We start from the raw sequence: 25508 nt of genomic DNA, 5'->3' as shown, positions 1-25508 counted from the left end.
GCCGGCGACATTAGCTAGCGCTCGCTCTACTCTCTCTAACGGGGAAACAGCGGACTACAAGAGACTGAGCTGTATCTGCCTCTATTTCCAACAGACTCACGTTCAACTTTCGCTCACAAAAAAAAAAAAAAAAAAAAAAGCCGGGAAAATTTTATTAACCCTTTTTTAAAAAAAGTTAATATAAAATTATAGCAAAAAAGGAACCTGAACTTTAGTAACACAGCTGGAACAATCCGCAGCGGCGGCGGCAGCGGCGGGAGAAGAGATTTAATTTAGTTGATTTTCTGTGGTTGTTGGTTGTTCGCTAGTCTCACGGTGATGGAAGCTGCACATTTTTTCGAAGGGACCGAGAAGCTGCTGGAGGTTTGGTTCTCCAGGCAGCAACCCGACGCAAACCAAGGATCTGGGGATCTTCGCACCATCCCAAGGTGGGTGCTCGGGGCTCTCGCCCACAGTCGGGTCTGGGGGCTGTCGCCGCCTGGGAGGGACCAGCCCCGGGCTGGGGGGCGGGGGCTGGGTTCCCGCAGCCTTCAGGTGAGGGCAGGTTCGCGGGCGGGGTCGTTTGGGCGGCCGTGGAGGGCGGCCCCGGCGCTGGCGCGAGCGGCCAGGTCCACGCGCGGCCCGAGCCGGCTTCTCCCGCCACCGTTGCAGGGCCGGGCGCTGCCCGGGGGGAGGGGAGAAGGCCGGCGCCGCCGCGTGCTCAGGTAACGTCCCCCGCGCGGCGTGCGGGGCAGCGGGCGGCGCCGCTCGGGGTGGTTTGGCGGCCCTCGCCTCCCAACTTACCTCCCCCTCCGGGGGAGTTGGCGGTTCGGGGCCCCGGGTGAGGTGCCCGGGGGTGGGGGCCGCGCGGGCTCCCTCCCAGCAGGTGTGGCTCGGCGGGCTTAGTCAGGCGCTAATTCGGGCGTGTCTGCCTCGGGAATGGAGGAGGGAGGGAGCGGGACAGGAGTCCGACTCGTTCTCTCCGCGTGCGGCGGGAGGAGGGGGCCCACCCGGGGCCGGGCCGAGGGGCTGACGAGCAGGCCTCCCGCCCGCGGTCGGCGCTGGCAGCATGTGGCGCCCGGGCGGCGGGGATTGGGCGGGAGCAGCTGTGTCGCAGTGGCTGGGCCCCACCGCCGCCCTAACGTGCTCTGCACCAAAGCCTTTTCGGGGCGGCCCGGGGAGCCCACCGAGGCTTGCTCCCGACTCTCTTGACCTTGGGTTGTGTAACCTGTTACCGAGTCGGCGGGGTCCGGGCGAGGTGCGGGGTAGAGTGAGGCTTGCCTATATTCACGGGCTAGAGGCCCGTCCGAGCTCGGACATAATACCTTTAATGCCTAATCCAGCAAAGGAATCTGGGGCCCCAGCCTCCCACCCCGGGCAGTCACGCGAGAGAGCTGGGCGATCGCGCAGAAAAGGAGAGGTCTTGTAGTGGCCTTGATCCAATCGCAAACGAGGGCGCAGGCGACCCCGGAGGTGGGTGGGCCGGCTCCCCCCGGCTGGGCTCGCTAAGCACCCTTCGGCTTTCTAGGCTCCTCCGCGCACAAGTGCAGCTAGAGTGGCCGTGCGGCGGCGGCGGAGCCGGCGCGGCCGCTTCATTGAGAGGCGACGACCAATGAGCTCGTTGGCCCGACCGGGAGCCTGGCCCCGGGGTGTGGGCCAATGGGCGTTTCAGGAATGTTGGCTGCGCTCGCAGCCTTCTCTGACAAAAAGCAACTGGAGAAGGGAATCCAGGCGGACACGTGCTGCCGGGACTTTAAGGCGGTCTATGTTGAAGGAATCTCCTGTAGAAGAGCATCGCGTTAGCTAAAGTGTGACCGGTTTCATTTTTCAAGCTTTGTGCGACACTCAAAATGTCTTAATATAGCCCTTTACTCTAAGCACTTTATGTTTATAGGAAGCAGTTACTTACAAATATGGGGAAGCTTAGTATTTCCTCCATTTCACAGATGGGAAAGCTCCCTGGTGTTGGTAATACGCCTTTGGTAGAACGATTGTGATGGGATTATCTAGAAAATGTTGTCAGGAAGAACTAATGAGTAAGAACAGTCTTATAAAATGAATAACAAAATTTTCTGCTCTGGCTCTTTAAATGGGTTGAAGCTTTATTTGTAAGCACACGTTCTTAATAAAGGGAAGGGAGTGTTTCCTCCCCGAGTTCTTGGGCAAAAATGCCAGAATTTAAGCTTGGGCTTTTTTGGTTAAGAGTTCCCTGAATCAAGGAGGAGAAAGGCTTATAAATGGGCAACTTGCTTTCTTTAAATGTTTGAGAACCGATTTTGTACTTTAATCAGCTGAAATTGTTTTACTGCTTCAGTGGGGATCTTAAAATGATGGCAAAATTTATACCTTCAAGGACAGGATGTTCAGTTTTGTTGAATTCGTGATTTAGTGCCATACGTTTTGTAGACACTTAGAATTTGTTAGATCACTGTTGTGAGAGTTTAGCACATTTCAGCTGTTGAAACATCTATTGGATTTAACAGAGATGTCCGTTGGTAACCTTCGAGGAACATTTTTCAGTGACCTGTCAGGCAGAGATCAACTGGTTAGGTTATTTATTAGGAGGTTTAAAAAAAAGTACCTGAAAAACAATACATGCTTGATACATCACCTAAAATCAATGGCCTGGCCAGAGAAAATCACTGGCTTCTGGTCTCCGAGGCGGTGGGGTGCAGGCCCCAGAGACCACAGAAGACTTATCAGTCATCCAGAAGAGTAATGCATAATGAGATGGTTCATGCATGACCTATGGCATGTCTAGATTTGAATTCAGATATCATCTAATAGCTAGCTGTTTGATATTTCCATGTCTCTAAAATGGAGAAAATAATGGTACCTACCTCATAGGGTAATTGTGAGGATTAAGTGGGTTAATACATATATAGTACATAAAAACTGACTGACACATAGTAACCATAAGTGTTAACATCTTTATATTTGATTCTTTGCCCTTAAGGACAGAATCTTTTTTTCTTTTCCTTTCTTTAAGCAAACCAGGCTGGAGGAGAAAGTATATCAGATACTTAACATTAAAGGGTGCTCTACCAAGTTGATGTATTTTTATTCAAGTAGAGGAGATGGTGAGTTTTGGATTGCTTAATGAAGTTAAACCTTAATTCTTCCACGGAATAATCAGTCTTTAGTAGCTTTGTTCTTTTTTCAATGATATAAAAGTTTGGAAGCCAGAAAATCCTTCCTTGTCCTTACCTCACATCTCCAACCTCAATAATACTGCCAAAATGCAAATAGACAAAAGTCATAGTCAAAAGACATTAACTAACAGACTGGAATAAAGTTAACAACTACACTGTTTATAAAACATAAAACTTAAGGTTATGGAAAGGGTTAAGATGTCCTAAGAGGGCATCACTATCGATTAAAAGATAACAAGGATATTATGGGAAAATTCCTAGAAAAATACTTTTCCACACTGATGCAAGAAGAAACAGAAAATCTTAATAGTCCTATAACCATTGCATGAATTGAATTAATCATTAATCATCCCATGAAGATAAATCTAGGCCCAGATGGTTATACTGGAGTGTTCTAACATTCAAGGAAGAAATAATTCCAACCTTCTTCATACATTCTAATAGTTAACAGAAAGGGAATACACATCACAGTTCCTTTTGGGGTTTGTATAATTTTGATATCAGACCCCTGACAAGCTGTGAAGGAATCAGAATTTTCATGCACTGCAGATGGGAATGGAAAACAGTATATACACTTTGGAAAATGGTTTGGCAGTTTCTTATTAAGTTAATACATCTGTCGTATGATCCAACCAGTCTAGTCCACTCATGTATCTGCCCAAGTGAACAGGAAATGTGTCCATACAAAGACTTTTACATGAATGTATTCATAACAGCTTTATTTTTCAATAGTCCCCAAACTGGAAACAGGTCTCTATTAACAAGCAAATAGATAAATAAATGATTATTCATACGATAGAATACTACTCAGTAATAAAAAAAAGAGATGAACTGTTATTGATACATGCAACAAATAATTGTGCTGGAGAAAAAATAATAAGCCTCACAAGAAGTACTATACTGTAAGATTTCATGTCTATAAAACCAGAAAATTCATAAGAATCTGACAGGCAGATCAGTGGTTGCCGGAGGATGGAGTTAAGGGGGAAGGGTGGATTACGGAGAGGCATGAGGGACCTTTTAGGGGTGATGCATGTGGTCAGTGTTTTGTGATAGTTTCACAGGTATACGTGTATGTCAAGAATCTTGTAGATCTAATGTAAATGAAAAGATTCAAATGAATTTGAAGTTTAGAGTACTATATGTCCCCAAATTCTTTGTACAGTAACAACGATGAATATGAATTTGGAGAATTTGAAAAGCTGCTGAAATAGTTTTATAGAAAAGATTCTGCTATCATCAGGTATAAGGATACAAAAAAATATTTAATTGGAAGCAGTGTGGGGTTTGAAGAATTTGTGACATGAAAATTATTCCGCAGACATGAACCAAGAGAAAAAAAAACCATAGGGCCATTTTGAAGGAAATATTCCAGCAGAGCTGGAGAAAGTGGTAATCTGCCAAAATAAAACAATATGATATGAAAAATCTGACTAATAGTAAAACAGCATATCTTCTGCATACAGATATTTTGGGTTTTTTGAGCTTTTTATTGAAGCATAACACAAAAGTTAAGAGAATCATGGGCTTCTCTGGTGGTCCAGTGGGTAAGAGTCCATGCTCCCAATGCAGAGGGCCTAAGTTCAGTCCCTGGTTGGGGAACTAGGTCCCGCATGCATGCCGCAACTAAGAGTTCATGCTGCAGCGAAAAGAATCCCGCACGCCGAAACGAAGATGCCAAGTGCCGCAACTGAGACCCGGCACAGCCTAAATAAATAAATACTCATAAGTACATGTCTGATTTTCACAAATTGATCACATTCATGTAACCAGCGCTCAAATCTAAGGAATGTAACTAGCCAGAAATCCCCCTGTACCTCCTTCCAATTATAACCTATTCCCCTCTCTACCTAAGGGAACCACTATCCTGATTTCTAACACACCGTAGATTAGTTTTCCCCATTTTGTATATAACATGGAGTCATTTAGTATGCATTATGCCTCCTTTGGTCAGCATTACGTTTGAGGTTTTTTAGTTCATTCTCAATGTTGTATTTTGTGTCCATATGCCACAGTTTATCAAATCTATTGTTAATACGGGTATTTGAGTGATTTCCAGTTTGCTAATACAAATATATTGCTATGAACACTAGTGTAAGTGTCTTTTAGTGAGCAATATGTATGCCTTCCTGTTAAACATACACATACCTAGGAATGGAATTGCTAAGTCATAGGGTGTGCATATAGTCAGCATAAGGGTGCTGGTTGCTCCATATCTTCATCCAACACTTGTATTGTCTTTTTAATTTTAGTTATTATTGTGGGTATATGGTGGTCTATGTATTTCCCTTCAGACTAATGGAGTTGAGCATCCTTTCATATCTTTATTCACCATTTGGCTATCTTTTGTGAAATGCTTGTTCAAGTCAGCCTGTTTTTCTTTTGGGATGATTTTTCAGTTTGCAGGAGTTCTTTATATATTATGGATGAATTATCTGTCCAGTATGTGTATTACAAATATTTTATACCCTCTGGTTTCCTTTTTCATTTTATTAATGATAGCTTTAGAAACAAAAAAGTTCATAATTTTAATGTAGTCCCATTTATCAGTGTTTTCACCTTTAATGGTTAGTGGTTTTGTATCCTAGTTAAGATATCTTTGCTCATCCTGAGGTAACGAAGATGTTATTTTTTCCCTCTAAACTTTGTTTTACTTTTCATATTTAGATCTGCAATCCATCTGGAATTGATTTTTTAATATGGTATGAGGGAATAGAAAGCACATGAAGCAAAGTTGGCCCCTCTTTCCAAACTTTAACTCCAAGTCAAGCTGGAACCCACTCTCTTTCGTTTTTGGGGGGGGCGGGGGTGGCAGCACTGCGCGTCTTGTGGGATCTTAGTTCCCCAACCAGGGATGGAACCCGTGCCCTTGGCAGTGAGAGCGCGCAGTCCTAACCACTGGACCGCCAGAGAGTTAATTCCCTGGAACCCACTTTCTGTTAAACATTTCCCACTCTCCTGTAGGCCATTTAGTAGAATTGTAGCATTTACCTTCAGTGTAATCTGAACAAATGACATAATACTGAGAATCTTTTTTTTTTTACTAATTTCTCAAGGGAGACAAAAGGGGCACATTATATAGATTTTGTTTTATTTTTTTAAGAAAGAAAATCTTTTCTGGTATGGCTTGGGTTAAATAATACTGGTTAACAAAATGTTGGAGAAAAGCAGTAGTCCAGACATCCAAATGAATAAGGAACAGATGATGTGTTCTGAAACTGACTTATTTCACACAGTAATTAAAGTTGAAATATAAAAAGAGGGAGTAGTATATTAGGTTTAACCTGCAGTTTTCTCTACTAAATTTTTCAGATTTCAAATGATGTTGAATAGAAATAGACCATTTATGTCTATTTCCATAATGTCTTAGAGTTGCCGGACTAAAATCCTGGACCAAACAAAAGCCTTTTTATAAGAAATGGCAGCTATGGGGAGGAAGTATGTTAGAAAATAAGAAATTTTGGTGAGGAAAGATAGTTTAATCTGATCTTTCAGGACTCTAAAATTGGCTTTCCTTTTTGCTTTAGAATTCATCTCAGACCTGAGCTATATATTCTTAGTAATGAGGTAGGTTCACATGGGAAATTGTAGTGGATGGAGGTGAAGAGAATAAATATTTTACTAATTGTGGGAAGGTTAGAGGTGTTTTAGTTAGGTGAAAATATGAAAACTACAATCTATAATGTTAATATTGGAAAAGACATTTAGGACTAGTGGCACGTTCTGCTATTCTTTCTTTCCTTCACTCAAATTTGTAAGCTAAAATAAAATCTTCAGTAAAGGACTGGGGGCAGTTGCAAAAATAGTAAATTACACCTCAGCATTAACTTTCCCAGAACTCATGCCTTACTTGTCTAAATGACTGCACCATATTGCAATATCAATAATTTACATTTAAGGAATTTACAACCCATTGCCAAAAAACCTTTTAGCGTAAATGTTTCGGAGTGATAAGCTTCTTATTACACTCCTCACAGCAGTTTCAGAAAAGTTTGAACTGCTATCTTTAAACCACCTTTCTTTGAGAGGTACACATTGAAAGTAATAATCAAATGAATGTAGCAGTAATTATACTCATTTAATTTTTAGGTAAAGTTTGAGATGGAGAACTTAGTACTCTGATTATAATTAACAGTGCATTCTGGGTTGATTTCTTTGAACAAAAGATAAAAGCTTATTTCTCTGGATAATCTGAATTAAATTCTGGTCAGCCTAGACGTTGCTAAAGAATAATCTCATGTTCTAGGATGGGTTTGACTCAGACTACTATTACTAGTACTACTACCTTGGGTATGGTGTTGAGGCCTGAATGTAATGTGATAAGGAGAGTCTCTGAAACAGGTAAGTCAAGCTATTAGCTAAGGTCGCAATAGGGAAGCTTCAAATAGTTCAGTTGGGTGGCTTTTTGGGTAAATTACTTGATAGTCCTGAAACCAGTGATTTTTGCTTAAAGGAAGAAATCCATTAGAGGAATCTAATCACATGGAGGCCTTTTAAGTAAATGCAGGTTTCCAGGCACCATCTGCAGAGTATCTGACCTACAGTATCTGAGGGTAGAATCTTAAGTGATAAGAGCGAAACTCTGCTCTAAAGGGTTTCTTCCACCTGCTTGTAGCATGCTGTTCCCTCCATCATTTACTTCTTTTAATTGATTTTTTTAAAAGTCTTACAGTGTTTAAGTGTACAATTCAGCAGTATTCAGTATGTTTACATTGTTGTGCAACAGATCTGTAGAACTTTTTTTTTTTTTAATAGGGAGCATTTTCTTTTTTTTTTTTTTTAATTTTATTTATTATTTTATTTATGGCGGTGTTGGGTCTTCGTTTCTGTGCGAGGGCTTTCTCTAGTTGTGGCAAGCGGGGGCCACTCTTCATCGCGGTGCGCGGGCCTCTCACTATCGCGGCCTCTCTTGTTGTAGAGCACAGGCTCCAGACGCGCAGGCTCAGTAATTGTGGCTCACGGGCCCAGTTGCTCCGCGGCATGTGGATCTTCCCAGACCAGGGCTCGAACCCGTGTCCCCTGCATTGGCAGGCAGATTCTCAACCACTGCACCACCAGGGAAGCCCTGTAGAACTTTTCATTTTGCAAAACAAACTACCCATTAAACACTAATTTCCCCTCCCCTCTTCCCCCAGCCCTTAGCAATCACCTTTCTTTATGATTTTGACTACTTTAGATACTTCATATAAATGTATTGAGTGCCTCATTTAAGTGGAAACCTACAGTATTCATCCTTTTGTGACTGGCGTATTTCACTTAGCATAAAATTCTTAAATTCATCCATGTTGAAGCATGTGATAGGATTTCCTTTAAGGCCACATAATCCATTTTATGTATTACACCACATTGTCTTTATCCATTAATCCCTTGATGGACATTTGGGTTGCCTCCTTCTCTTGACAATTGTGAGTAACAGTGAACATGGATGTGCAAGTATCTCTTCCAGATCCTGTTTTGTATTATTTGTATATATACCCAAAAGTAGAATTGCTGGATCATGTGGTAAATTCTATTCTTAAATTTTTGAGGAATGTCCATACTGTTTTCCATAATGGCTGCACCATTTTACATTTTCACCAATAGTGCATAAGTGTTAAAATTTCTCCACATTCTTGCCAACACTTGTTCTTTCATTTTTCCTTTTAAATAGCAGACATCCTAATGGGTGTGAGGTGGTATCAAGAATGTGATGGCGTTTCTCTTATGAATAGTGGTGTTGAGCATCTTTTTACATGCTTGTGGGCCATTTGTATATCTTTGTTTTTGGAGAATTGTCTATTTAAGTCTTTGCCTACTTTTAAATTGGGTTATTTGTTTTTGTTGTTGGAGTTCTTTATTTATACTGGATATTAACCTCTTACAAGATGTATGATTTGCAAATATTTTTCCAATTCTGCCTTTTCACTCTATTGAGTGTTTTCCTGTGATACATAAAAGTTAAGTTTTATGTAGTTCCATATGCCTATTTTTGCTTTTGTTGCCTGTGCTTTTTGTGTAACATCCAAGAAAGCTTTGCCAAATCCAATGTCCTAAAGTTTTTCCCTATGTTTTCTTATAGGTGTTCTGTGTCTTAATTTAGGTGTTTAACATTTTAAATATATATATATATATTTATTTATTTATTTGGCTGCGCTGTGTCTTAGTTGCGGCACGGGGGATCTTTGTTGCGGTATGTGGGCTCTTTAGTTGCAGCAGCATGCAAACTCTTAGTTGTGGCATGTGGGATCTAGTTCCCTGACCTGGGATCAAACCCCGGGGCCCCCTGCATTGGGAGTGAGGAGTCTTAGCCACTGGACCACCAGGGAAGTCTGTTAATTTAGGTGTTTAAATCCATTTTGAGTTATATGGTGTAAGGTAAGTACCTAATTTCATTCTTTTGTGTGCAGATCCAGTTTTCTCAACACCATTTACTCAAGAGACTGTTTTCCCAATTAGTCTTGAACTTTTGTTAAAGGTCATTTGACCTGAGGTGTTTACTTCTTAAATTTTTACATTAAAGAGTGTAGCCAGGGGAATTCCCTAGCGGTCCAGTGGTTGGGACTAGGCGCTTTCACTGCGGTTGCCCAGTTCAATCCCTGGTCGGGGAACTAAGATCCCACAAGCTGTGTGGTGTGGCCCAAAAAAAAAAAAGTACTCAGTTAGCCATTACAAGTGTTATTGAATCAGATGACATAGAAATCTCTTGTCATTTTAATTGCTCTTTTCCCGTGTTAACACCCCAGTTTGTTCTATTTTTATTAGACCACAGACTCTTTAAGAAAACTTATAAAATACGGCATGCCATTAATGTTTTACTTTTCTGGCATAGTGACTAAGATCATTCAATCCATGTACTGTCATTTGTAAAGAGCATACTATTTGGGATATTTATCATGATCTAGGTGTGGCTAGGATCCAAAAAAAGCTTTATTTACAAAAGGAGGCTTATTTTCCCCTCAGAAATGTGATATTAATAATTTGCTGAAATTCTCAGCTGTTTGGTTTTCTCCTTCCTCTTTGTGTTCATGTATGGCATTGTATTAACTTCTTCAATTCTGTATCACTGTTGCATCTTTCCTGCCCTTTGATTTATTATTTTTTTGAGCCAACAGTTCTCCTAAGATTGTGTTTTTATAATCACTTGGTTGGTAGACTGTTCAACTGTGTTTGGCTTAGGGTATTTTTTTTTTTTTAAAGAAATTCATGTTCTTATTTATTGATTGATTGATTGATTGATTGATTGCTGTGTTGGGTCTTCGTTTCTGTGCGAGGGCTTTCTCTAGTTGTGGCAAGCGGGGACCACTCTTCATCGTGTTGCGCGGGCCTCTCACTATCGCGGCCTCTCTTGTTGCGGAGCACAGGCTCCAGATGCGCAGGCTCAGTAATTGTGGCTCACGGGCCCAGCTGCTCCGCGGCACGTGGGATCCTCCCAGACCAGGGCTCGAACCCGTGTCCCCTGCATTGGCAGGCAGACTCTCAACCACTGCGCCACCAGGGAAGCCCCATGGCTTAGGGTATTTTAAAGCAATTCCTTTCATACTGTGACTTTGAAAAATCCTACTTGAAGGTTTCTGTTAGGTGAGGAAGAGTTTGGTTGCAGAATTTATTAACAGTGATGAATGAGTGCAAGAGCATTCTTGTTCCATCAAGATGGAGTAAGCACACTCTATTCTCACTAAATGCAACTAAAAAACCTGGACAGAATGCATGGAGCAGCTATCTGAGAACTCTGAAAAGTAAATGTTAGGTGAATTGGAGAAGGAAGCCAAAACTCAAAGTATCACTGAAATAGCCGTGAGTTTGTTTCTTTTTTTCTCTGGTATCTCCTGGGGTGGTCTCAAAAGCTGCCGGAAACCTGGAACTGCACACAGACTGAGCTCTAAGAGAGGTCTTTTTCTGGAATGCAAAGAAGGAAGGGAAGGGGGGCCCCTTTGGGTTAGAGAGAGTGGGGAAAACCCCTTTTTTATTTTCGTATTGCTTTGCTTTTTTTCTGTTCTTTCCTGCCACAGCTCAGGCAGTCCTGTAGCAGACTGCTGCAGAGTGGGGAAACTAAAGCCTTGGCTTTCTAGCCAGAGGACCAAGAAGAAGGCCATCTTCACTACCACTCCAATCCCCCCCCCCCCACCTTGAGCCAGAAGTTGTTGTGGAGATTATGGAGAGAAAGAGGTGAAGAAGGTGATTCCTTAATGATTTATATGAACACTCCTTAGCTGCTCATGTGTGGATCTGACCCTAAACAGTGTATCAAAGGCTTTGAAAACTGACAGATTGGCCACTGGGTGGCACATATGCAGGACAGCTCAGAATTCCATAGCAATGGCTTTCATAACTCTGAAATCGTAACATAACCCATAGAAGTTGGATAAGAACAAGACTGAACTTAACCATTTCAACTGTCTGCTAGCACAATTTTTTTTTTTTTTGGGGGGGCTGCGTTGGGTCCTCATTGTGGTGCGCAGGCTTCTCATTGGTGGCTTCTCTTGTTGCAGAGCACGGACTCTAGGCACACGGGCTTCAGTGGTTGTGGCTCGCGGGCTCTAGAGCGCAGGCTCAGTAGTTGTGGTTCAGGGGCTCCATGGCATGGGGGATCTTCCCGGACCAGGGATCAAACCCACGTCCCCTGCTGCGCCACCAGGGAAGTCCCCTAACACAGTTCTTTAAAATCAGCATGCTCCATAGGATTTAAAGGAGATGTAAAATCATATAATGTGATGTCCAGGATGCGATCATAAATTACTCGACATACAAATAAATGACCAGGAAATTCTTTCAAAGGAAGACAGTCAATAGACTCCAGCCTCTAGGTGATGCAGATCAGAATTTAAAAGCATCGATCATAACCATTCTATAAGAAGTAAGGAGAACACTTAGAAGTCTTAGCAAAGAAATACAAGATGGAACTAAAAAATAACTACTGGAATAAAAAGTTTACTGAATGGGCTTTATTTAGTAGAATAGAGATGACAGAAGAGTGAGTGAACTTGAAAACAGATCAGTAGGAATTGCCCAGTGTGAACAACAGAGAAAAGATTGAGACTGAAAATGAACAGATCCTGGTGGGACAAACCAAAAGTTTTAACATTTTGTGTCAGATTCACAGAAAGAGGAGTGTGATGCAGAAAAAATAATTGAGAAAATAGTCCATGTCTAGGTTCATTATAATGAATGGGTTCTATAACAGCTAAGATATTGGACAGTGAAATGACTAAGCTTCATTTATGCAGGTTAAGATAGCATTTCAAGTGGAATATATATCTGTAGCTCATTAACAGAATAATTCTGTTAAATGAATCTTTTATTTTTTCTTTTTAAGAACTCACCATCTAAATACCTGAATTATTATGGTGACAAATTTAAAAAACTGAATAGGATCATGTAGCAGTTTAGATTTTTTTTTAATTTAAGGCTTTTTGATTTTTTAGCAAGTTTATAAGATCTAATCAAAATTATTGCCAGATGCAACAAATATTTTAGGGCCTGCTGTGAACTGGGCTAGGCACTGAGGATGGAAACAGTAAAACATTCAATCCCTAACTACATGGAATGATTCTGGTGGGATTAACATGAATACCAAAATAGCCACACAACTAAAGCACTTAGGTAAGCCTTCTGAGTTTTGAAACATTTTAATGGCAGATTTGATCTGGTGGGGGTAGTGGGGTGACTTGAGCTGGAAGAAGGGAGGTGGGGACAGAGGTTCTAGGTAGAGTGAAATCCATTTAGCAGTATCCAGAACAAAGTTTGCAACTGTTGTCTCAGCATAATTATAAGGTTCTTGTTCACTCTCAGGTGGCTTGATTTGGGTGAATTAGTTATCTATATATCTGTCAATGTACACTTTATTTGCTTTAATTATTGTGTGTGTGTGTGTGTGTGTGTGTGTGTGTGTGTGTGTGGCTGCGTTGGGTCTTTGTTGCTGCCCGCGGGCTTTCTCTAATTGCAACGAGCCGCGGGGCTACTCTTCATTGCAGTGCGCGGGCTTCGCATTGCGGTGGCTTCTCTTGTTGCAGAGCACAGGATCTAGGCACGAGGGCTTCAGTAGTTGCAGCGCACAGGCTTAGTTGCTCTGCGGCATGTGGGATCTTCCCGGACCAGGGCTGAAACCCGTGTCCCCTGGCGTTGGCAGGCAGATTCTTAACCACTGCGCCACCAGGGAAGTCCCTCATTGTGTCTTTATCATATAATGTGTCAGATGAGAAGGGGGGATCCCAGGAGATCTGAAGATTAGATAATAGTTTACTCTTTGGAGAGAGTAAAACAGGATCTTTCTGAAGTAGGGGAAGCAGGTACAGTTGAGGGGTAGAGTCACTACACTGAAAACAGAATAAAAAGTTTATACTGAGTGTGCGATCCCTAGCCCTTTATCAGCTCTTTTACCTACCAGAAATCTTAATATGCTCCAGGCAAGAGAACCGAATATTTGGGTAATCTGACCTACCCAGGAAGGAACAACAACAAAAAAACAATGGAGTTCCCCAGTGAAACAGCCTAGATAGAGAGAGGTCCACTGAACAAGCATAGAACTTCTGACTAGCTAAGTCTTAGCACCCTATTCTTGGCCAAGAACCACTTAAAAGAAACATTGAAAGAGGAGACATTTGGGGGAACATCTGAGGATAAATTTGGATAAGTGTGTAGAAAACAGAAGCAAATGAAAAAGCAAGACAGCTTCTAAGTCCAGGAAAAAAAGCTATACAAGAGAGGAAAAGTTCTTGTTATACTATATCTAGCTCAGCCACAGAACACATTTAAAAGTCTTAACATCCTGTAGTTAACACTGCTGTATGATATGTGAAGAAAATGTTAAGAGAATAAACCCTGAGTTCTCATCACACCGAAAAAAATTTTTTTCTTTTAATGCTTTTTTTTTAAAAAATTGTATTTATGTGAGGTGATGAAAGCTAACTAAACTTATTGCGGTAGTCATTTTGCAGTATACATAGGTGAAATCACTATGATGATGGGCACCTGAAGCGTACACAGTGCTGTATGTCAACTATATCTGAATGAAACTGGGGGAGGGTAGTTAACTTTAATCATCCCTTCTCAGTTCTATTCACTATTTATGTTATGTCCCGTGGATAGAAGAGAATATTTGCAGGAGTGCTTAATTCTAGTGGGAAGTCAGTAGGTAATGACATTAGCCAGTAGCATTATTGGAAGATCTGAATTAGATCTCTAAAGAGATCCCTGTGCTCCAGAATTTTACTTAATGCTTCTAATGTTTATAGTGGGTATTTTTATTATTTACCTTCATATTCAGTATTTGAATTCTTACTATCTAGTAGGTAAATTTTGTATGCATTGTGTAATTTATTCTTATCAGTCATGTGAGGTAGGTTTTATTAAACCAAGCCCAGGGGTAATTGTAAGAAATGTCACAAAGCAGAAAAGCAATAGCTTCAATAAGAGCCTCATGTTTTCCTTTAGTTCTGGTTATTCCTTTTTGCATGAAGGCATATTCTTTGTGGAATTGAAATACTGTGGGTTCTGGAATGTTGTTTGCACATTAGTGACCTTTGAATCTTAGAAATATGAAACTGATAGCTACTACTTCAGTACCTAAGACAATCTATAAATTTGTGTTAACTCAGAACTGGGTCTTAATTGCAACTGTTTTTGCAACTTCCCTAAACAACAAATTGAACCATTTTTAAAATTTGAAACAAACTGCAAACACATGGCCAAGTCTAATATGTATTTTCTTCTTTATATAAACAATCATTAGCACCTTTTAAAAAGAGTAATTGTTAACTCTTTTTAAAAGCTGCTTTGTAAAAAAAAAGTTGCTTGATAAAGTTATGGGCAAATAGGCTTTATAATTAATCATTAGCTAGGCTAAATCATTTAAGTTTTCAGATGGGTCTGAGTAATGTTCAATTTAATCTACCAGTGGGAGGAATAACTACTGCCTTGTGACTGGTCGTCCAATAGCCCATTGGGCCAATAATATTTTATTTTAGAAAAATGATGAAACAGGCACAAAATTCTAGCAGGATTGATTGGTATTATGTTTGCCTTTAATACAGAAGAATAAGCATACCCATTTCTGTGCTGGCTGTGCTGTTCAGGATTTCTCTCACAAGGTCTTAACTGGAAAAGAAAACTTTAATATGCCATTTTCTTGGGTATACGAGAATGAGTTGCCAAATTTTAAGAAGCTTAAAACATATTGCTAGCCTTTAATCTGGTCATTTAAAACTGTCCTGTGGGAATATTTTATGTTAACTTTCTGTTTATAGTGGGCACACTGAAGAGGAAGCACTACCTTAGGTCTCAATCGGGTAGATTAAGACTAGCCCATGACTTCCTTTTTTGCTGTCTCCTGCCTTACTGCGTTTCAACTTTGTTGAAATGGGCATTTTGTCATCCCGTTAGATATAGTGTAACAGTATTCCCAAGATCTTATGGGTATGCTTGTACTATTGCATTGTCAGCCAAAGGCATTTTTTGGTTTTTTTGACAATGCTTCTAGACCTTTAAACAGCACTGGGCATTGTGATTAGCTGCCAATTTGATAGCAGAAAATAGTATCAAAACTGTGAGAGAGTACCAGCTTACTTCTGCTGTCAAACTTTTTTTTTTTTTTTTTTTTATGGCTGTGTTGGGTCTTCGTTTCTGTGCCAGGGCTTTCTCTACTTGTGGCAAGCGGGGGCCACTCTTCATCGCGGTGCGCGGACCTCTCACTGTCGCGGCCTCTCCCATTGCGGAGCCTAGGCTCCAGACGCGCAGGCTCAGTAGTTGTGGCTCACGGGCCTAGCCGCTCTGTAGCATGTGGGATCTTCCCAGACCAGGGCTCGAACCCGTGTCCCCTGCATTGGCAGGCAGATTCTTAACCACTGCGCCACCAGGGAAGCCCCTGCTGTCAAACTTTTAAATCTCTTTGCCAATCTAATTGGTGAAGGAAATGATGCTTTTTAAATTGTAATTCATACAGTAAGGTTAAAAATCAGAATTTGAGGGACTTCCCTGGCAGTCCAGTGGTTAAGAATCTGCACTTCCAATGCAGGGGGCGCAGGTTTGATCCCTGGTCGGAGAACTAAGATCCCACATGCTGTGCGGTGCACACACACCCCCCCAAAAAAATCAGAATTTGATAGGGGAAAAAAGTATCTCATTTTAACTTGTATTTCTTTAATCACTTAGTGAAAGGTAATGTTTTCCCTTGGTTTATTGGCCTTTGGTATTTTCTCTGTACATGGCCTATTTACATTATTTTGTCTATTTGTCTCCCCCCCCCATTTGTCTTTTTCTTAATAAATTGCAAATACGTAGTATAATTTCCTGGGTTTTGGTTTGCTTTTTTTTTTTTTTTTTTTTTTTTTTTTACATACTATAGCAAAATGTATCCATCTTATTTGGTGGATATGTCAATATAGATTATTTTGAAACAAAACTAAATGTTGGCATTCATAAGAGAAACTGGAACAAGAATGTGACAACAAATATAAAATGTGATCTTAAATCATCGGAAACCTTTGAGACCTTTGTAATTTTTATGAGAGTACTGTTATGAATTAATCATCCTCTTTTTGGTTAAATAATAGATCCGAGTGGGACATACTTTTGAAGGATGTGCAATGTTCAATCATAAGTGTGACAAAAACTGACAAGCAGGAAGCTTATGTACTCAGGTAAGTCCTGTAAAACAAGTGTTGGCTAACCAATTTCAGTCTGAATCATACTTTATATGGAATAGCAAATCATTTTTCTGGATCTTAGTTCTATAATTGTTTTCCTCTTATTTTTTCAAATATGGTGTAAAATAAAATGTTTACTTCCGATGTCCCTAGGCAGTAGGTTTTTGAAGTCTGACCTAATAGCTCTTCAAGATGGTTGCCATCTTTACTACTTCCTTGAGGTTAGCAGGAAATGAAGAGGGGAGGGTAGAATGGCACTGTTCCTTTGCCCACAGTCCCTGATACAGGTCTTCCTTTTTAGTATATGCCTCTCTCTCAGAACTTCAGGCAAAGTGAAAATTAGCTTCATCATACAAATAGGATTGCTGTATGTAAGAGAAGAAAGCCATGCAACCTTTTTATAGGTACAAAGATACTATATTGAATTCTTATAATAATATTATAATGGGCCTTGGGGCTATTGTATTGAACATGGTGCCTGCTTTTTACGAAGCTTGTGCTTGGCATATACAGATGTTTATCAAATGATTATTATGTGCCAGGACCTAGGGATATAATGGTGAGTAAAAACAAACATTCCTTTCCTCATAGAGCTTATTATCTAATGAAAAGTAATGAGATGGTTACAGAAATACATGAGAGTGGGCAGTTCAAGATGAGGTGAAGTATGAATTTAGTGTCCTAGGTTAGGTTAGGTTAGGTTAGGTGAGGAGGAAAGTTGACTACTAAAAGAGAGTTTGTGTAATGAGCTAATATGCTTTATACCTAATTTAAGTTCTGTTTCTGTGGGGTCCTAGAACCTTACACTGATTTTTATATAATAGAAGAGGAAGAATACTACAGTACATTATTTGCCTCCTTGAGATCTTAACATTTAAAGTTATTAGCTAAAAATTTACATTGTAAATGACAGTGCAATAATAGATTAAGCATCTCAGTAGTACATAAACATTGTTATAATATTGTGACTTTTTTTTAAACTGCAGTGAGAGTAGCATGTTTGTCTCCAAGAGACGTTTCATTTTGAAGACATGTGGTACCACCCTCTTGCTGAAAGCACTGGTTCCCCTGTTGAAACTTGCTAGGGATTACAGTGGGTTTGACTCAATTCAAGTAAGTAATCAAAAAACATTTATCCTTTTGAGGGGTGGGGCATAAACGTTAGGGTTCGGTGATGTGCCTGGTAAATAAATTTGTATACTTGTTCAGTTTTAATGGGTAAGGACGTTCACAACATGGGGAGAAAGAGTGCCTGTTGCTCATTAATAGCAAAAAATATGGAGGAACCAGAGAATGAGTTGGGATAAAACTCAAATGGGAGAAAAGAAAACCAGACACTTTCTGTAGTTAATTCCTTAATATTATTACTATGAATGGTAGAGAAACTAAGAAAAAGAAAAGCAAGAAAAATCATCCAGTCTTCATAATAAAGAATTGATTATGTAAAAGAGCAATAGTCAGTTAATTCTTGAATGCTATCAGAATTTATACTTAGGGTATAATTGTTCTGATAAGCAAATGTTGAATTTTAATAATTTACTTAACTATGGCAAAGAATAGCTGTCATTAGGACCTAAAACAGTTTTTGTTAATTATTGACCCTTTTAAGAAGATCTAAATTTAGCAATATGTTCTTAATTTTTGGATCACTGACTCTTTTGAAACTAAACATACACATGTTCTGCCACAAAATTTTTGCTTACATGCCTGTTATAAAGCTCAGATTAGGGACTCCCTGGTGGCACAGTGGTTAAGAATCCACCTGCCAATGCAGGGGACACAGGTTCGAGCCCTGGTCCAGGAGGATCCCACATGCCATGGAGCAACTAAGCCCGTGCGCCACAACTACTGGGCCTGCACTCTAGAGCCCGTGAGCCACAACTAGTGAGCCCACGTGCTGTAACTACTGAAGCCCGAGTGCCTAGAGCCTGTGCTCCGCAATAAGAAAAGCCACCGCAATGAGAAGCCTACGCACCGCAATGAAGAGTAGCCCCCGCTCGCCGCAAATAGAGAAAGCCCACGCACAGCAACGAAGACCCAACACAGCCAAAAAACTAAATAAAACAAAATAAATTAATTTTTTTAACAAAAAAAGAAAGAAAACTCCTGCTCTAGGGAATTCCCTGGCCGGCAAGTGGTTAGGACTCCGTGCTCGCACTGCCAAGGTTCCAGGTTCAATTCCCTGGTCGGGGAACTAAGATCCCACATGCCATGTGATATGGCGCAGCCAAAAACAAAGAAAGAAAAAGAAACTTCTGCTCTAGAAATAAATATTGTACCTTGTCTCTACAGTTGTTATGACCCATCATTAGTAGTTGGGCATTTTTTAGTTTCTAGAAATTCAGTGACACAATCTACATGGTTAATGTTCTGTTAAGACTATTCACAGCTGAAAAACAAAGTTGCTCTGTATAACACTAACCCATGAGTATTGGGCTGAAGCCTTGCTGTTTGACACAGTGGCCTTTGCTTTTGTTTGTCGGCCAGCAAAGTACTACACATCTATTAAGCATGTTAAAGGAAAAACACTATGTTAGGTGTCATTGGGGAAAATATTTGTGGAGATAGTTTTGATTTTGATATGTACATGTAGAAAATAGTTGATTGGTTTAGGAAAGGTGATAGAATTCAGTGTATGAAATTATCTGTCTGTCTTTTATAGAGCTTCTTTTATTCTCGTAAGAATTTCATGAAGCCTTCTCACCAAGGGTACCCACACCGGAATTTCCAGGAAGAAATAGAGTTTCTTAATGCAATTTTCCCAAGTAAGTTTAAATAGAATTGAATCCTGCTTTCTTAAAGTTAGAAGATATATTCTTTCAAATATATATGTGTGTGTGTGCGCGTGTGCGCGCGCCTGTGTATCAAATGCAGCACATTATATAGTTAAGATAAATGTATCAATGTAGCTGATTACAATTTTTGGAGTATGTTGTGTAAGTGTTGTTGAAATGATGGGGGAAAAATCAAGGAATTGATCACCTGCCAGAGGGAGAGCTCATCTTCATCTAACCAGTTGCTCTCATGTATATCTAACTTAGTGGTTATGAAGGCTGTAATCCCTTCAGAAAAATGCCCAGTCACCTTATAAACCCATGCTAAGGCACTGGTCCATGTTAAGAAACTCTGTCGAGCATTCTATATAGGAATTGAGCTAGCTTAAAAATGGTCAACTTAGTGAGAGCATAGTGTCACTTCAACTAAATTGGCAAGATTTTTTCCATCCATTTGCTAAGCTTTTATTTATAGACCTTCCTTTTTGAGCTTCAAGGACAGGGAAGTAAAGTTTATCTAACCTAACATATCCTAAAGGAGGCTGAAAACCTGGATGATTTTAGTAACATGGCACAAAGTTGTTCACAGGGATGATTTAAAAAGAAAATCAGATTTCTATCCTGTTCTTATCTCATCTACTAATATGAAATTGTAGTAGGTTATATAAATAAGAGTGCTGAGTATAACTTAGTTTAAATATCTACCAACTATTAATTTACTGTTTAATGAGGCTTTGAAACACTATGGACAGGAGGACGTATTACATAAAGTAACTTGTTTTTACTTGAGAGAGTAGATAAATGGGTGACCAAATTCCATTTCCTAATGGAGTTTTAGGGGAGAGTAAACCATAGTTTTCTCAGCACCATTTAGACTGACTCACTAGCTGAAGTGCATCTCTAAATGACAGCCAGTAAAGTTTTTTCTTAAAAGGTGAGGGGGATCCTGCCTACTTGCTATCGAATGGATCTGTTAAATTTATTTTACGTTCTCCTCCCTCAACAGATGGAGCAGCATATTGTATGGGACGCATGAATTCTGATTGTTGGTATGTTGGACCCAATTTGATGGAAGTTTTGTTCTACATAAGATTTACTTTAAACTTCTAGTTGTCATTTTTAGAAACTATTTTGTACTTTTATATAGGTACTTGTATACTTTGGATTTCCCAGAGAGTCGGGTAATCAATCAGCCAGATCAAACCCTGGAAATTCTGATGAGTGAGCTTGACCCAGCAGTTATGGACCAGTTCTACGTGAAAGATGGTGTTACTGCAAAGGATGTCACTCGTGTAAGCATTTTCAATAATAATTCTGTATTCTGCTTGGTGACTAAATATTTTAACTCATTCTCCATTTATTTTTCAGATTTGTTTTTAATTCAGTCTTTGGGCTTTTTTCCAGGAGAGTGGAATTCGTGACCTGATACCAGGTTCTGTCATTGATGCCACACTGTTCAATCCTTGTGGGTATTCAATGAATGGAATGAAATCGGATGTAAGTAAGAATATCTTGCTTAATAATTGAAATATTTAAGTGTGCCCTTTCCATTATTAACACAAAACTATTTCTCGAAGGGAACTTATTGGACTATTCACATCACTCCAGAACCAGAATTTTCTTATGTTAGCTTTGAAACAAACTTAAGTCAGACCTCCTATGATGACCTGATCAGGAAAGTTGTGGAAGTCTTCAAGCCAGGAAAATTTGTGACCACCCTGTTTGTAAATCAGGTAATGTATTTTATTATCGACAGTAAAATCTTACAGAAAATAAAGATAGTGAGGCATGTCATAAAATGTATTCTGAGATGGCACATAATCAGTCAGATATTCAGAGGTACTACTAATTGAGGTGTTTGGTAGATGAGAAGCTTTATGTGTTTCATTAGACTTCTGTTGGTCCTTGTTTTTATATCTAACCCAGTTCATGGGCTCCTCTTGTCCTATTTTCCCTGTTGATAGACCTTGTGGGGGTGCTGGGGGACATAAGGTGTCCCACTTCATCCTGCCCCTAAGAAGTCAGCTAAAATATTCAGTGCCACAGTTTGACTAAAATAGTAGTCTTAAATATTTATTGCATGACTGCTTTGTTTGAAAATACTTCTGCAGATTGGAAGCACTCATGGTTAATTTAATTTTTTCCCCAGAGTTCTAAATGTCGCACAGTGCTTTCTTCGCCCCAGAAGATTGAAGGTTTTAAACGTCTTGATTGCCAGAGCGCTATGTTCAATGATTACAATTTTGTTTTTACCAGTTTTGCTAAGAAGCAGCAACAACAGCAGAGTTGATTAAGAAAAATGAAGAAAAAACGGAAAAAGAGAACACACATAGAAGAAGGTGGTGGCTGCTTTTTAGATATTGATACCAAGGGCCATGCTTTCCATAACCACCACCTTGTAGTTACAGAAAGCCCTAGATGTAATGATAGTGTAATCATTTTGAATTGTATGCATTATTATATCAAGGAGTTAGATATCTTGCATGAATGCTCTCTTCTGTGTTTAGGTATCCTATGCCACTCTTGCTGTGAAATTGAAGTGCATGTAGAAAAAACCTTTTACTATATGAAACTTTACAACACTTGTGAAAACAACTCAATTTGGTTTATGCACAGTGTAATATTTCTCCAGGTATCATCCAAAATTCCCCACAGACAAGGCTTTCGTCCTCATTAGGTGTTGGCCTCAGCCTAGCCATCTGGGACTGTTCTATTAAATTGCTACCAGGATTTTGCATCCAGTTACCTCCACTTTCTAGAACATATTCTCTACTAATGTTATTGAAACCAATTTCTACTTCATACAGATGTTTTTGCAGCACCAATCAAAGTTCTTCTTCCACGAGTTGAGTCCTCTATGAAAATGACTGCAGTTATCCATTTTGTGTATTACTATCTCACTGCTTCCTATACTTGTGTGACTTTAATTGATTCATTCCTCACCATGGTGTCTCCCTCCCAACCACACCCCCTCCATAAAGCAATACACTGTTACACTGTGGGTTTACACTAACCTTATACCCCAGAGGGGGAATGGGGGCGTGGACCCTGGGCTTAATTTTCTTTTAAGGTCAAGGGAGTTTGGCATTTTTCGTTACCATGAGCTCTTTTGGAATAAGCTGGTGTTGATTAGCAAAGAAGGTGTAGATTGATACTAGGGAATACTGGCAGAACTGTATGGAACCTGTATGCCATTCTGTGCCCCCCATTAAATGAGATTAGCTTCTCATGGGTACCATGCCTTTATTAACTTGCTAAGTAGTAGTATAAAAGAATTATCACTAAATTTGTTAGCAAGGAGATTTAAGATAAAGGTTGTGTTAGATTCAACAAGTCAAGTCAGCTCAGATGATTCACCTCAACTTTTACTTTCATAGCCATTTCCACTAATTTCTATTAATGATATGCCATAAACTTTTATTCAAAGCAGAATCGATGTCTTTGCCATCTTTGTGACTTAAAAAGTTCTGTGACTTTGTGATGCATGTGATAGTGTTCTGACGGTTCCTCTTACTGGTATTTCTTTCACCCTGGAGTAACATCAAGTGATGAATGAGAACTGTTGAGGTTATTCAGACATACTACACAGTGAAGCAGAGTGCTATCCATAAAATATAACATACAAAATTCCAAAATGGTCAATGGGAAATGACTAGAAATACAGGCTTAAAAGAGTTTGGATCTTTTAGCTGTATTTGCTAATACGGACATTTATTTAAGCAGCTGAGAAAAGAGCAAAGTTGACTCAATTTTGTATTTCTTCTTGTCCTCAAACAATTTTTGATTCTTTCTGGATTGATGCAGTGATGTTTTTGTTCCTTCCGTATTTATAAATGAAACACTTTTTTTTAGTGTTTCTAAACATAAATTCTACTTGGTTTGAAATCAAGTGGTTGGAACACTTTTGACTTTTAAACATGTTGTTGATTCAAAGCTTCATTGAAGAAGCTTTCAATCAATGGATCAGTCCGATTCTGTAATTAGCGCCCAGTACCTAATGTTTTGGTGCTATTATGAGGACCAATGCTCAAAGTGGATTTTGTTCTTGAACAGTGTCCCAGTAGATCTGATGAACATTTATTGGCTTGAGGTCTGATCCCCCCCCACCCCCGCCCAATAGATTTAAGATTTCTATTTAATGTTGAGAAACTGCACAAATTTGTATGGAACAAAGCCTAGAAAAATGAAGACTATAGATTGAATAGTAATCTAAATTAATCCTAGTGTGTATGATAGAGGAGGGAGAATCTTGGTGCCATAATTTCTCTCTTCATGGTGTTGGACTTAAATCAGTTGAAATGTATTTCTGTACCACAATTTAAGCTTCAATAAAGGTTTGCTTAATTCATTGTCTAGTGACATTCAGAAAGTTTTCTGTTGATGTATTTTTTTAAATAGTATACATGACCAAATACTAGACATCTAATGTTTTTATAATTAATTGAGTAAATCAATATTTAATGATCATTTTTTAAGATTTATGGGAGTTGTCATAAAGATAAGATCTCTAAGCTCCTGGGAGAACAGATTTAAACATTTTTTTGTTAGTGGCTTCATACCTGAAGCTCAAAGGAAATCATCCAGGCTATATACCAGGATATCAAAGAGTAGAAAGGGTGTAAGTAGTAAGAATAAGAATGCTAGAGTTTGGAGCTAGAAAAGTGAAAAGTTTGAAGGTGGAATAGTCTAACATTTATTATGAAATAGGCTCTTGATGGTGGGGTGGGGGCAGAGTTTAACTCATGGTTATTTCTATTAACTAGAACAGAGTTATAAGCTTTTGATCATTGTGCCATGCAGGTACATATCTCATCATCTGAGTTAAAAAGGGTTGATCGTAGAAAAGCAGGTGGTTACACATGTGTGCAATACCTGCAGCACCAGATTCTTTTACATGAACAGGTAACTGAGTTTGGCAGAGACTTGGTGTTAATCAGATTCACGGATATAATCTGAAAAATATGGTAAATGTGATATCACACTATGAAAGATAAAAGGCTTTTATTGTCCTAGCCAGATAACTCACCATTTCCTGGCTACCCACCTTCAAACTTGACATTCTCATCTACCCTTTTTGTCATAATGGAAGAAGTATTGGTCCTTTGGACTCTATCCACCCATTCCTACCTTCAGAGACTTTCTGAGTTCACTGCAAGCATGTCCACTGTTACCACCATCAGTTTGTTTTACTTTTCTAGTTTCTTCCCACTTATGTTTGCTCCTTAGGGTCTACTTTATTAGTCCTTTACAAGATGACAAGTGTCAATTCTTACCCCAAACTGAACCCTCTTCAGACTACTACTTGCAATCTAGCATTTTCCTGAGTTGTTCAAACCAGAAACCTAGGATGAAATTGAGGCAGGGTCATAGAGATCTGTTATGTGACTAAGATTAGAAGAAAACCATTGGCAGTGTCAAGAGATGTCCAATATGCTGTTGGATATGTGCGCTAGGAGCCCATAAAAATAGATTTGTAATTAAACATCTTAATTGGATGTATATTAAAAGAAATTGTACCTTGAACCTTCATACCCTAGCTTCGATAGTCCTCAGTTCTGCTTTGGTGCATTCATCTGTCCGCTATACACACCTCTTATTAGGTAAGATTTATAAAAGTTGAAATATACAAACCTTAACTACAATTTTGAAAATGGATACTTTTAGCCCACAGCCATATCAGGACAAAGGAAGGTTCCCTTATATCCCTACCTAAGCAACAAAGCACTACCCCTACTTTAGTTGGTAGTTTAACTACTATCCATATTTTTTCACCATAGACTAGGGTTTCCCTCCCCCACCAGCTCTGAAACTAAATTGAATCACTTAATGCTTTCATTAGTATAAAGTTTTGAGAGGTTGAACCATGTATTTCTTTTTATTGCTGAGTAGTATTCCATTGTATGAATGTACCACAATTTGTTTAGCTATTCTCCTGTTAATGAACATTTTGTTTCCAATTTTGGGAAAATATGAATAAAGCTGCT

General features: G+C 39.5%; 1 protein-coding gene across 1 annotated transcript; it reads left to right on the top strand.

Moving 5' to 3' along the window:
* AMD1 (adenosylmethionine decarboxylase 1) lies at nt 1-25508 on the top strand. The gene is made up of 9 exons (XM_061206775.1): nt 1-428; nt 16658-16744; nt 17737-17863; nt 19413-19515; nt 20531-20573; nt 20672-20816; nt 20929-21021; nt 21102-21257; nt 21674-25508. The coding sequence occupies exons 1-9, from the start codon at nt 319-321 to the stop codon at nt 21812-21814; spliced, it is 1005 nt and encodes a 334-aa protein (XP_061062758.1). The 5' UTR covers nt 1-318; the 3' UTR covers nt 21815-25508.

This window comes from Eubalaena glacialis, chromosome 12, assembly GCF_028564815.1.
Source record: "Eubalaena glacialis isolate mEubGla1 chromosome 12, mEubGla1.1.hap2.+ XY, whole genome shotgun sequence".
Taxonomy (NCBI): domain Eukaryota; kingdom Metazoa; phylum Chordata; class Mammalia; order Artiodactyla; family Balaenidae; genus Eubalaena; species Eubalaena glacialis.
Note: the sequence above shows the minus strand (reverse complement) of the source record. Positions and strands in the feature narration are given on the sequence as shown.